At 32.7% G+C, this 15,193-nt stretch overlaps 1 protein-coding gene across 1 annotated transcript in view; it reads left to right on the top strand.

Annotated features, from left to right (window-relative positions):
* The window catches only part of LOC130893347 (heterogeneous nuclear ribonucleoprotein L), a 358,788-nt gene that overhangs the window by 281,327 nt on the left and 62,268 nt on the right, over window positions 1–15,193 (top strand). Inside the window, exon 6 of the mRNA XM_057799361.1 lies at window positions 6,502–6,579. Coding sequence (XP_057655344.1) covers window positions 6,502–6,579 — 78 coding nt within the window. The remainder of the gene's footprint in view (window positions 1–6,501; window positions 6,580–15,193) is intronic.

Consider the following 15,193-nt stretch of genomic DNA (forward strand, 5'->3'; position numbering starts at 1 on the left):
ACTATGGTTATTATTTGTGAATTATCGCTTGTATTAGCTCGTGTATTGATTGGAGATGCAGATGCAAGATGCAGAAAGTGACAAAAACTTTACTGATGAGGATGATTTCGAAGAAGACGACGAAATAGACAATGTCAGCGTGTGTAGTGATTACCCTGACTTAGAGCAGGATGCCGAAGAAGAAAACCCAGAATTGCAGGAGGTCGACGGCCAACAAAATGTCGCAGACTCGGTTGAAATCCATAATTTTTATGGAAAAAAAGGAATGACATAGTGTAAGGAATATAATGTAAGAAACGTAAAAACCAGGTCCGAAAATATTATTTCCCACCTGCCAGGAGAATTTTTTTAAAAAGATTAGGTACGGAATTAATCAAAGACCACCAAAGACAAAGGCTGTCTAACCCCAGGCTTGCTCTCGATTTACGCGGTAATATCAGAAAAATTTTGGGTGAAAATTCGGAGCCACCTACTAAAAAGACAAGGGCTAATCAACAGGGAAGATGCTCTGAATACCCACGTACTGGTAACAGAAAAACTAGATACTTTGTGGAGCGTGTTCCGTGTATTCATGCCTCGAGCATGCAGTTATCTATTGCAAAAATTGTACTAATTGAATACACAATAACTTTTTTGTTACTAGCGAGAATTTTATTCGGTTTTTTTTGTTTGAAAGCCTGTGGTTTTATTTATAACACTCTGTTCCGATTTATTCTTTATTGAAACATTTTCAGCAAATAAATAAAAAAAGCATCCCAATTTTCACTATAAAAGAATCCACTTTCGTGCAATATACAATAAAAATAAAAAATAATATTTTTATACAGATTTCAATATTATCTACTAAGAGGGCCCAGAAAAGCACTAAAATTTTTCTAAAATTGATATCAGGAAGGCATCGCTGACCGAATCAATTTGGGGTTTGCTACACCCCACGTGTCACAACTCGTAACTATTTTTGACCTGTCTAATGCCGAGTTAAATGTTGATAAACATGTTTTTGAAGCTTGCCCCGACATTTACGATATGAGCAGATAAAAATTTGTTGTAGCGATAGAATAAATAGTCCCTAGTTACGAATATAATTAGTCAAGAGAATTTTTTTCCTCCCGCTGTTATAGAGGGCGCGCGTGTACTTCTTACGATGAGTAAATGTACCTGCTATTAGGGAGGAAAGTACCTACGTACTTTCGACCGAGGTATGAAGAAAAAATATTTACAAATAAAACAAGAATTTTATTTCATAGAACTTCATCTTGAATAAAAGTTTTGATATGGAATAAATAAAGGTTGCTAAGTTCATCCCTATATAATGTAATAGGAATATTAAAAAAATACGCGTAGTTAGACCTTTGCGACTACACAGAACAGAATTTAAAGTTTCTAGCTCCACTCAAATGTTAGAAATAAAAATAAAAACTCATTTTTAGTCACCACTTTTCAAAGGTGTTATCTCGGAAAGGGGTGAGGAAATTTTGTTGTAGGAAAGATCTATTTCAATTTCGTACGAGCAATTACCTCCTGAATTTTGCCGCATAAATTTAGAAACACCCTGTACATTTGTTGTGAACAGTTTTTGTCTTAATGATCCTAATATTTATAATAATAGAAACAACGCATCTGACTTGAACTAAAACTTAATGCTGCCAGATATCTAACGCCGCTATAATCCTTATCTAAAAGCTTCCAAACTTTCTCGTTTCTCGAGAGTCATTAACTCGAAGATTATTTATCTGTGGCTCCATATACCCATTTTCCATCAAGGAATCATTGTGAGGATGAAGATTGCGAGAAAATTGATTTTACTCCGAGGGAATGTGTTCATAAAATTGCAGTCATTTTATACGTAGGACTGAAATCAGTGCAGAAATTATTATTTATGTAGAGTAATAAAGAAACTCCTAAAAGTTTGAGTATTGAATAAGTAAGAAGATATCGTGCTAATATAAACTCTTTACGTGCATTCAGTTAAAGATAACTACAAATCAAATCACTAAACGGTATCTATTATGGTAATAGAAAATGTATTATTTGAAATCAAATATTTTTACTTACGATCATGAAATCGAGAATGTATACCAAAAATTGGACGAACTACTTAATCGCATTAAACAAATTGGAATCAATTTTTTTATGTGTGACTAAAACGCAAAATAGGAAAATGCCGAAGATGTGATCTGGGGAGTGAACATGGAGTGGGCGAAGTTAACGAGCGCGGCGAGAGACTATGAATTCGTTCAAAGGCCCCATATGGCATAAACTACACAAAATGAGGCTATATACATCGACCCCAGGCGTTTATATTGAAGACACATAAAAAAGCAAAATCTATTTCATTATGATGGTCGAAAAATTTAGAAACTATCACAAAGATCACCACCTATCCGGGTGCAGACTATCGGACTAAACATGATATTAACCTCAAAAAAGCAAACAAAAAAATAAAAGTTCTATAAACGATTGGTGACTCAAGAGAAATGATTCAAAGAAGAAATACATAAGGGCAAAAATAACACAGAAGGATATAAAAACAAACAAAAAGAATTGAAGAACAAAAGCGGGACTACAAAAAAAATAGTTGGCGGATAAAATATATATATATACACATATAAATTTTTTTAATTTCCTATTTCTTAGACCTTTTGATATATTAATGCATCTAAATGTTCTCAATTTTAGGTCTCTGTTTTAAAACAAGTTTTTTTAATAATTTTTGGAAGAAAGATAAAATTTGACGTTTCGACTTTCTTAAAGTTTCCTAAATCAAAATATGATATTGACACTGATAATTTGCGTATTTATATTAATCAATACATCACCTACATCATAAACACCAAAATAAGAATAAAATCAAAATAGAAATTTGTTCTAATAAGACAAATTAATTTTTCCTTAATCCTTACATCTCATAGATAGCAGTACTTAGTCAATCAAATTATTTGTAGTTTTATTAGAATTTACAAAAATTCTACTTAAATTATTTAGGTCTTTTATCATTTATAGCTTTTTCGTTCTTATGAATGTGAACCATTTCTAAAAATTCCCTTTTTCGTGTATTAGATTCCGATCCGAGAATTTTTGAATCTTTATAATTGAATTTATGTTTTTTTTTGACATTCCATGGTTCGTTAACGCAGTTTTTTATAGTATGACCTTTTAGTCTATTTTCTAAATATTGAGAAGTCTACCCCATGTAGACAGCGACACACATTTTTTATTTTGATTTTATTCTTATTTTGATGTTCATGATGTAGGTGATCTATTGATCAATATAAATTCGCAAATTGTCAGTGTCAATATCATAATTTGATAAAGACCTAAAGAAAAGTCGATACGTCAAATTTTATCTTTTTTTAAAAAATTATTAAAAAAACTAATTTTAAAACAGAAGAGACCTAAAATCAAGAACATTTAGATGCATTAATTATACACCTTTATATATATATACACAGGGTGATTGATAAAGTTCAGTGCCTCCTTTATCCTTTGAGATATCAATTTCAAAATTTGATTTTGAATTATTAGTGTTCACATTTCGAAATAAGTTACAATTTTATAGAGTTCTCCCGAATGATGTGACATATTAAAGTTACATTTTTTCAAATGAAATACCCTATATTTTATTGAATATTTGGAATCAGCTTGAGTGTTATAGATATTTCTTCTAATGCGGTCAACATCATTAGTTGTAAGAGATGGTGGCAAATTTGTTGCTAAAGCTGTACAAATCATTTTTGATATCATCTCTTGGCTTCCTCTTGCATCCACTTGATTTTCTATCCATGTCCTTTTCGAAATCAGAGATATCAGGGTATCAGATTCTCCAAAAGTGTAAAGCCTTGTTTTCATCTGCATGGTGTTTCTTATCTTTTCAAGACCTTGTCTTTGAAAACGAAAGATTTTTTTAAACAAACTATTCCGAAGTTCTCTCTCAATAACCGACACCGACATTTTTCATTATAATTCATCTCGCTCAAAGGTAAAAATAACAATGTACGAAAACAACTTCAAAAGAAACTGTTAATTTCATATTTAACGTATATACAGTGTGTCCAATTAAGTCGGATCCATATGGGAAACGTTTTTATTCTTAGTTTTATGAAGAAAAATTATTCTTCATAAAAAGTTGTGCATGGTTCAAAACCTGGAATGCACTCATCAGATATCAAAATTTGTTAGTCGTATACGAGTTATTACAAAATATCAATTTTTGATCATGTAAAGTACCTTCATTTTTGAGAATATTGAAAATTATTGTCAGATATCCAATATTATCCATCTGCCATGAAAAAACTTCTCTGTATCAGCATTGCCCTGACAAACTCAGGAGATTAGCAATTTGCGTATAGAACGATTTGTTATCTAGGATGCACTGACAGCAAACGTCAAATCGCTAGTTAGATTTTATAAAATACAAGAAATGGCGGTTCGGTTAAGTAATGAGGAAAAAATTGAAATAGTGTTGATTGTCGGAGATAATTATAAGACTCATCGAGAAGCAGCAGCTATATTTAACAATGATTTTATTAGCGAACTATTCCTAATAAACCGTCAACGTGCACGGTTCCAACAAGACGGTGCTACATGCCATACCACAGTAGCCCTGAGGGAATATCTTGAATCGACTTTCAATAATAAAGTAATTTCAAAATACTGATTATTTGGAAAGGACCATTACAGAGGCATGTCAAGAAATTACTGCAGATATAATCAGGCATGTATTAAGGGAATTCAATAGACGAACCACTAAATGTTTAGAAAGAGATGGTGGATATGTTGAGGCTTTAATCAATTGAAACAAAAAATAAATCATTTTACTTCCATTTTTTTATTATCTTTCGTTCAAATATTGAAAAATAACTAATTGAAGGATTCATTATATTGTTATGAATATTATTTACTACTTATTAGTTAATTTGTTTATTTTTTTATTTGCAAAATAAAATATTATGATATGTACGCATTAACTATTCAATTACAATGTACATTGCTGCATAACTTAATAATGAACCGAAAGGTTATCATGTCTTTCAATAAAATAGCTGATTACAAGATTTACATACCTATGCATGTATTTTATTTATACCAAAAAATATTTTTTCATGGCAGAAGGGCGGTATTTGATATCTGACAATAGTTTTCAATCGTGACCAACTTTTTTTAATAACAATTTTCGATTTTGTAAAAAATAAAAGTACCTTACTCTTGGGTGAAAATCATGTTTTTTGACGAATCTCGTATATGACTGATAAAAGTTGTCATCTGATGTTTGCATTTTATCTTTTAAACCAAGCAAAACTTTTTATGAGGAATGACTTTTTTTCGTAAAACTAAAAATAAAACAGTTTCCCATATGGGTTTCGAATTAATTGGACACATTGTATATACCCAATAACCGTACCTACAGATGCAAATAGGTACTGAAGAAAACGCTGGCCACATATTTGTTTATCATTAGTAGCGACCCTTTTTAGTAATCGCGCGTCTGGTAGAACTAAGCAATTCTCTTTTGACACAGTACCAATATTTGGGTCTAAAAACATGATCTGTCATTTTTTTTATAAAAAGAGGCTAGACCATATTCCACTCGAGTAGTTCGAATGGTCTCTGCCTTGTGAAGATACTTATGCCTGTGGATATTTATCTTCAACTTATGTAGGCTGTAGTGCTCGGGAGAGACTGATTTTACAGGGTTGCACTTCTTCAAAGGTGTTTATGAGCCACGTCTGCCTGTCGAGGAGGTCTTACAAAAATTGCTCTAGGTAGGATTATGCTGGACAACTCGGAAGAGCACCTGCCATGGTAGTATCGGTAAAACAGCGTCAGGGCAGCGCTGTTGCGAAGTATATACCTTTCTTATCTTAAACTTATCTTAAAGAGGGCTCCAAGTTTTGTTAAGCTGATTTAGCTCATTCGGCCACGTGACTATACCAGGACATATAACTCCCAATTTTAATACCCAACAAGAAAATTTGCGGTGATTCTGATAGCCTTTTTAGTAAAAACAGCAGTCTGGGTTTTCGCTGGATTAAACTCAATCATATTGCTTGCACCCCACTTCAGAATTTTTTCAAAATATCGGTATTAATGGTGGTAATCTACGGATTTGAACGACGACACCAGTGTGCTACCGTCGAGAAAGCTTTACAGAAGAAAGAGAGTAGGTGATAAGATGTATTTCTGGGTAATAGCGACCTGGATGGATCGACTTTTGAGAAAGCTACCAAGCAATCGACTAGGATAAGTGAGTACGACAAATCGTACGATCTTAATTTATTTAGAAGGTTAGCATGCTAAATCTCATCAATTGCTTCATCATACTTCTCTATAGCTTCAGTCTATACGTTGGTGATATAGGCGAGGAGATCTCCGGTTAATATATACTTGCAAAAGCCGTAATGATGGTGGATGATGATGTCATGCACGTGTTATATTCAATTGCTTTACAATGAAATTCTCTCAAATAATTTATCGATGATGAATGTTTTTAATTTGTTTCAGTGAAAGAAACTCCGAATAATGGGCGACCACAACCTTTACTACAAGAACCTCATTTCGGATCTCGGCCGCAACCATATAGTAAGTATATACTTCCAGTAAAACTTTTTTTCTATCTTTAAAAATTCTCCGATTAGAGGTTACACAAGTCGAACTACCAATCCAAGCCTGAATGATCTTTTCAAATTGATTGTCAATTAATACTTCAACGTTTTTGGAAATTATGAATGTATTAGAGTCTATATTAATGTTATTTTTAGTAACCTAGTTATTACTATTGTTTAAGAACCGATTTACTATAAATTATGAGTAGGTCTTAGTTTTGCATTTACTCATAATTAATTCAAATAAAAATTGTGTTGTGAGATTGAGGGTTTATTCAAAAATGAACAAATAAACAATGAAGAAAACTGAAGAGAAAGTTGTATCACTAGTTGATTGAATCATAAAATCTATTTCTTTATTAAGCTAACATTAATTCGAGCCTTACTTAATTTATAACTGTTAAAAATGTCAAACTATGAATTATTCGTAATATTCTTCACGCTTCGCATTGTGCTTGGCGATTATCCAATTCCCTTCTTAAAATCTATATAAATGTCTCATTGTGTTGTACAGAGATATTAATAGTAATAGCAATTAATTATTTAAATACTGCTTTACATATTATGTCCGTTTTGTAAATTACAGTTATGCTTGTTAGTCACCACGAATTGTTTTAGCAATCAAGAATAACCACACTGGGTTTGTAATCTTGGAATAAATTTAATAGTGCAAATGCTAATTTGTTTGTTATGAAAATCTAGTAACGAACTATTTGTGTTTGATTACAATCAAATCAATGCTTATCGCATAGACTATTTTTTTATGAATGAGAGAATAATAAAATCATGAAACATTCGTAATTCATAGGCGTATCCCTTCTTCTAGTAGACAGCTAAAATATTTTTTCAAGTTGTACCTGTCAATCTACGATCTTTAAGAACGCAAGCCCGAATTCGTTCGACATTTTCATCAGAACTCGAAGTCGACGGGCATCCTGGACGAGAGTCTCCTTTCACTTCTTCTCGGCCTTCCTGGAACCTTATTGTCCATTTGTTCTTGGTTGGTTCCTTCAGAGAATTGTCTCCGTAAACTCGTTTCCAAGAATCTCACTTGAACTGAGCGTTTGTGGGATTGGCTACAGCAGCAGCGCTGGCGGCGCCTGCAACCTACAATATATGTCACATTCGCACTTTTTTATTACTGAAACCTGGTATCTTATTCTTTTGGCGACTATGGTAGGATGCTTTTCCATCGCACTACAGCTATTCTGTGGTATATACGGCACTAATTAATTTTGATCATCCAGGCTGGAATCCGAAATATTCTACGCTGCTAAAAACAAACATTTTGTATCCATTCTTCTTCTGACCCCGCAAGTACAATACTTAGTTATTCTTTCACATTCATTAGACGGAGCTTTTGTGTAACATCTTTCGAAACTCATCAATCAACCCATCTTTTATTGGATGTATCATGGGTGTCGTACCAAGTCTCATCTAAGTATATAATGATGTGGTTTCCCTAACTAGCTGTATTTATTTTTTCGAGTTCTTGTAAGCGCTGTGACTCCATTATAACTTGACTTTTCTCTATTATTTTGATTAAAAAACCCAAACGACTTAGAGTACGCGATTAAACTCACCATCAGTTTGCTGGAAAAGTCTTCATTGGTACACCATTGTCGTTTCGTGTTTTATAGGTGCTTTCGAATTATTAACAATTTTCCAAACTGTACTTACAAGGATGCTCGTTAAAACAAAAATCTCTATCAAATGAAAAGTATTTTTCGTGGCTTCTCTCCACTAACTTTTGCATCAACATTTGCGTTGTTTGGTAGACATTTTCAAAGACACTATCGAATTTTATACAGACTGTTTTGTAGCTCGAAATGAACTGGCACAGACAAAGGCGTTGAAACCATACATAATCTCACCATTAGGGTCAGGTATAAAGCTAGTCACTTTCTTAGATCATGTAAAATTCTATAATTGTTTGGGGCATCGGATATGAACACAAAGAAAAAAATCATACATCATAGTACAATTTTATTTAATAATGTGTTTGAATTATCGAATTTTTTTCTCGAATAGTCAACAAACAATTTTAGATAGAAATCAAAATAGAAACCAGCGCGTTATGATTGCTTATTCAATTTTAGTTTTGACATTATGATTGAAAGCTATTTTTGTAAAAATGAACACATCTTGAAATCCCTTTTAGTTGGCGAATTCATCAAATACTCCGAGTTTCATCATTGCTTCACATCCTAGTTTGCATGTACAATGAAAAAAAAATACTGATGTCAATTAGTCGGGGTAATCAAAATATTATTTATTTTGGCTACTCTGAATTGGTATTCACTTTGGAATGGACTTCAAAGGATTCATTATTAACGATTTTAGTTATGTTTGACATGTTGTTATTGTTGTAAAAAAATAAAACAGTAGGTAACATGTATAATTGGATCAAATTTTATCAATTCCATGATTCTAAGAAACACTTTTATAATTTTGAAATGAATTGGACGGTTGGGACAAATCGAATGACGAATATTAACTCAAATGTTTACGATCAAAAAAAGTTTAAAAAAACAGAAACAGAATAATCTAATATACGTCGCATAAGTGGTGGCGTCACGTAGATATTTTTAATAGTCCGGTTTCCAAACAAATAAAATTTCGTTTATTGTCGAATCACTATGTTCAAATTTATCTCTTGTCGTTATATCTTTTTAACGGTATACGTGGGCCACTCTATATATTTTGAGATGTCACGAAACTAGAGGAGTTGGAGTTGGCAACTCTGCATTTGTATTAATATACTTAACGATAGTAACACTGATATGAATATGTCAAATGACATCACCATCATAAAGTTTGAAATTTTTAATGGTGAACGTACTCAGAACGTGCTGTCATACGAGTGGTATTTGAGATGTTTACAGTTACTTAAAAAATTCATCTTAAACAAAAAAAGGAATTAAATTGCGAACATTTTTGTGCGATAATTTTGTAAAACTTTCGACGTGGATTTAACCTACAACAGTGTGCCAATCAGCTCGTTTCGACTTTTGCTGATGAAACACCATCTCGATCCACCGTATTTTGCTGGTGTTTCGAATTCAATCGTGGTCGCACTTCGCTACAGGGTGAATTTTGTGAAGGTTATTCAAAATCGGCTGTTGTGTCAGAAAACATCGATGCTGTGCGTAAACTGATAGTTCAAGATCATCATGTGACATACCGTGAGATTCAGGCATACTTTGGCATTAGTTCCGCTCGCATACAATCAATGTATCATAACCATTTGGTTGTCAAAAATATTTGATCGCTTTGGATATCCCATAGGTTGACAATCGCTCCAAAAAAGTTCGTGTTAATTTTTGCGAAGAAATGCTGAAAAAATCAAACGCGGTGACTGTATTGGTCTTTCAATATGAGCCACATCCAACAAAAGTTGTTCGGCCTCGAAGCACTTCGAGCAAATGGTCGCTTTTTTTCGGAATAACTGGACATGTCGTCATCGTTCCATTAAAGCAACCTCAATTTTGAATAGCACTCCAATATTTGTTTGCCAGAAGTGTTCGAAAAAATACGGGAGACCAAACGCAGAAGAAGAGTCATTCTCCATCGCGACAAGGCGAGCTCTCACACATCAGTCCAAACAAAAACATTTGTGAACAGTCAAAACATCGCCGTACTGTCCTTGTTTATTCCCGCAGATCAAATTTAAATTGCGAGGTCAAGGTTTTTGTGTTAAAATCACATGTTTTGAGGTACCTCAATCGGAATGAGAAAAAGTGGTGCCAACGTGTATTATATTCAATTATAAATATTTATTTTTATTTTTCTATTTCAAAACTTCAGTAGCAATAGTGTTTCATCACAAACGGGTAAAATTGATTTATACACACTGTATACCTTATTTACTAAAATATTCACTAATATTTATTACTAAACACTTATCTAATTCTGAACACACTAATTTATTTAAATACACTCTCCAATGTGCTGAATATGATATAAAATTATTCACTACTACGGCTGTTAGGGATTTGCTCATATACACTATCCTACAAGTAGTTAATAAATAAGGATCAATCACCAAACTTCAGCATCGAACAGGACATACTTCACGATCTATGTCATTTAGTAACAGAATGATATCAGAACAGCGGCTTCGGTTCCCAATACCTAATGCCGGTGGATGTGGTCTCCTTGCCGACTTTCTTCGGAAATTGTGAGATCTCAACCGATCAATCAGAATATACTAGGGGTGTCTTTGGGATAGGTAAGTAAAATGCAAGATCAAAAAGGAAAAAAATTTATTTAATCCCCAGCTAGCGCATTGTCCTCAAAATTTCGACTTTTTTCAAAAATCAAGTAATTTTGCAATTTTTTTCGCAGTACTGTGTCAACGATATGTTAAACTGCTGTAGTGAAAATCCTTTATCGAAATTAACAAAAAAAAATTAAAACCGTTAAAATCTTCCACATTGGGATAGCGCAAACGATTCAAATATTAATAAAGTTTTGCATTTCATAAGCGCGGTATTACAAGTTACGCGCGTCATGAATGAAACAATAACTTCTCTTTTTCTCCCTCCCATCTCCCACAATGCATTGCGGATGCGTTCGCCTCATCACGTTCGTGAACCAGGCCCTCTTTCCCACTCACGGTGGTTGACAACAGCTAATAGTATTTTGAGACTATATATAAGTGTGAAACACCCTTCAGATGAACATAAAATGTTAGTTTCATTCATTCTTAAATCATACAGGCCTGTATGATTTAAAATAAAGAAAAGCAACTACTTCATAGATGGCCCTTAACACATTTTGGAAGTTATCAAATCTACTAGATTTCTACCAGAAAATATGGTTCAAATAGTTGATAATGTGATCGAAAGAAACGTATATTTCGCCTATCCTGAAAACTTGCTCCTTAGGATGTTAGTAGATCAAAGGAAGCATGTCAGAGAGTTGGGGTTCAGAAGAATCCTAAAAGCAAGAAAGTTAACCTCTAAAGCAGAGCCAATGAGGTATTTTCGACCCCCGCAAATTAACTTTAAGGCAAACGCGCTTACACCACCTCCATTGTTGCGCAAAGTATCTGATGATGAAATTTGGGCTAAAATTACCGCAGGTGAAACGGCTGACGAATGGAATTATGGTCAATTTCCATACCATACGCAAGCAGTTGAACGTTGCGTAAAATTAGTGACTGAAGCATCAAAAAGAGTGGTCGGTGCCAACAACCGAGATGGTTTTATAAGATCCACCCTAGCATCAATGCCAACATTTGCTAGCAAGAACAGCTTCAAGTTACCTGCCTAAAAACAGTGAGTGAATTTTAAAATTAATTGCAATTTTTTTTCTTTTCTTTTTCTTTTTCTTTTTCTTTTTCTTTTTCTTTTTCTTTTTCTTTTTCTTTTTCTTTTTCTTTTTCTTTTTCTTTTTCTTTTTCTTTTTCTTTTTCTTCTTCTTCTTCTTTTTCTTTTTCTTTTTATTTTTCTTTTTCTTTTTATTTTTCTTTTTCTTTTTATTTTTCTTTTTCTTTTTCTTTTTCTTTTTCTTTTTCTTTTTCTTTTTCTTTTTCTTTTTCTTTTTCTTTTTCTTTTTCTTTTTCTTTTTCTTTTTCTTTTTCTTTTTCTTTTTCTTTTTCTTTTTCTTTTTCTTTTTCTTTTTCTTTTTCTTTTTCTTTTTCTTTTTCTTTTTCTTTTTCTTTTTCTTTTTCTTTTTCTTTTTCTTTTTCTTTTTCTTTTTCTTTTTCTTTTTCTTTTTCTTTTTCTTTTTCTTTTTCTTTTTCTTTTTCTTTTTCTTTTTCTTTTTCTTTTTCTTTTTCTTTTTCTTTTTCTTTTTCTTTTTCTTTTCTTTTGGATTAGTAAGTATATTAGAATAATAAAATGTGAACTTTCATATTTTCATTTCTTTGTACTCTACACATCGTCATTCTAAAAGAATTAATGTAGTGTTGTGTAAAATAAAAGTGATGGGCTTTTGACACACAACTCAGCATGCTTTCTTACACCTTCCTTTAATGCGCAAACATTCATCTTCAAGCAAAAAATAACCGGGTTTTTTCATTCTTGCGCTACGATAAATTAAAAGATTTTGACGGTTTTACAGTTTTTGGTGTGTTTTGGTACTTTTAATAAGATTTTCACTGTAGCAGTTTAAAATATCATTGAATAAGAACTGCAAAAAAAGTTGCAAAATGACTTGATTCTCGAAAAAAATCGAAATTTCAAGGACAATGCGCTAGCTGGCGATTCAATATTTTTTTCTTTTTAAAATTGCATTTTACTTACCTATCCCAAAGACAAGTTATGTATGAAATTGGTACAGTGGAAATATTAAAATGTATATTGAATGAAATACAGACAAACTCCAGTTCACTTCACATTGTAGCACTTAAGAGTCAATTGAGTGTAAAATCCTATATCAAAATTCTGTTGATATAACTTAAGGTACTTTGTTAAAATAAAATTTGCACTTTATTTGAATGAGTTCGCCCTGAAACTTGTAATCTTTACCCTAAATTATTTTAGTCTTTTCTAATCACATCTTAACCGGGTAACAATGTACTCGCGTACTGAATACAAATTACTCATTACCCTACATATTCCGTGGAATTACACTAGAATTTCTGGGTAGAGTTGAAGATTACGCCATCGCTCCATGTGTATGGAAGACACAGATAGAATTCTCGAGAGTATCTTTAAGTGTACATTATTATAGTTGTAAACGCTAAAGGATAATGTAGTACATGTGAAAAAAAGACGTTAATGTAAGTTAACAACTGTTGTAGCGAATATATTTCGGATTTTATCGAATTTGAAAGGGCGATACTAGAAATGACTCGATGAAATGGGGATTCAAATTCAAGGTAAATTTGTATCTTGCGATGTAAGTTGATTTTAACCATTTTACCCATTTGCGATTAAACACTATTTGTATAAAAACTAAAACCATTATACTACGAAGGTTGCTACTTAAATTTTGAAATAGACAAATAAAAACAAATATTTATAATTGAATATGGCTTCATTGTCTTCCAAAATAGCCTCCATTAAGATATATAATACACCCTTGCTTGCGTTTTAACCAATTGTCGAAGCATTTGTTTGAACTGATGTGTGAGAATTCGCATTGTCATGAAAGAGAATGATTCGTCTTCTGAGCTTGGCCTCCCTGATTTTTTCGAACACTTCTGGCAATCAAATGTTGGAGTGTTATTCAGAATTGACCGTTCTACGTTGCTTTAATGGAAAGACGGCGACATGTCCGAAAAAACAGGCGACCATTTGTTTCGTGGGCGAACAGCTTTTGTATTGTTTAGTTTCTGTCATGATCATATCTTCTCTTACCTTTTAAAGCACAGCATTTGAATTTTTTCAGCAATTCTTTGCACCAATCGACACGAACTTTTTTGGAGCGATTGTCAAATTATCGGATATCCAACGCGATCAAATCTTCTCGACAGCGAAATGGCTATGCAACATTAGTTGTATGCGAGCGGAACTAATGCCAATGTATGCCCAAATTTCACGGTATGTCACACTGTGAACAACTCAAATACTACTCGAATGACAGCATGTTCTGAGTGCGTTCACCATTAAAAATGTGAAACTTCATGATGATGATGACATATTTGACATATTCACATCAGTGTTATGTCAGCATCCCTCGTACTATCCTTACGAATAGTGGTAATTACAAATGAAGTGTTGCCAGCTCCAACTCCTCTAGTTTGGTGACATCTCAAAATATATAGAGTGACCCACGTGTACCGTTAAAAAGATATAACGACAAGAGATAAATTTGATCGTAGTGATTCGACAATAAACGAAATTTTATTTATTTGGAAACCGGACTTTTAAAAATATCTACGTGACGCCACCACTTATGCGACGTATATTAGATTATTCTGTTTCTGTTTTTTTAAACTTTTTTTGATCGTAAACATTTGAGTTAATATTCGTCATTCGATTTGTCACAACCGTCCAATTCATTTCAAGATGATAAAAGTGTTTCTTAGAATCATGGAATTGATAAAATTTGATCCAATTATACATGTTACCTACTGTTTTATTTTTTTACAACAATAACAACATGTCAAACATAACTAAAATCGTTAATAATGAATCCTTTGAAGTCCATTACAAAGTGAATACCAATTCACAGTAGCCAAAATAAATAATATTTCAAGCACCCCGACTAATTGTCATCAGTATTTTTTTTTCATTCTACATGCACACTAGGATGTGAAGCAATGATGAAACTCATAGTATTTGATGAATTCTAAAAGGGTTTTGAATATGTGCTCAAGGAAAAAAAAATTTCTATAAAATTGCTTCGATTCACTTTTTACGTGTTTTCTGTAAAGACTGAGATACGTTTCTTCATTTTCTTAGAACAGTTTTATATGTTTATGTTGCTAAGTCGTTCTGATTTAAGGTCTCTTTTGATTGGACATTAGATTTTAAAACAGATAAAAAAGTTACGTTTTCATCTATTTCGGTTGCTGAAAGAGCTCTTGAGATTATTGAACGAGATCTTTATTTCACAATACTCCCAATTTGGTGTCAGCTTTGGAAGTGACCAGTCAAATATCAGAACCAGAAAAATCTCAGCAAGTTGGGCTCAAA

The sequence above is a fragment of the Diorhabda carinulata genome, chromosome 4 (genome assembly GCF_026250575.1).
Source record: "Diorhabda carinulata isolate Delta chromosome 4, icDioCari1.1, whole genome shotgun sequence".
Lineage (NCBI taxonomy): Eukaryota > Metazoa > Arthropoda > Insecta > Coleoptera > Chrysomelidae > Diorhabda > Diorhabda carinulata.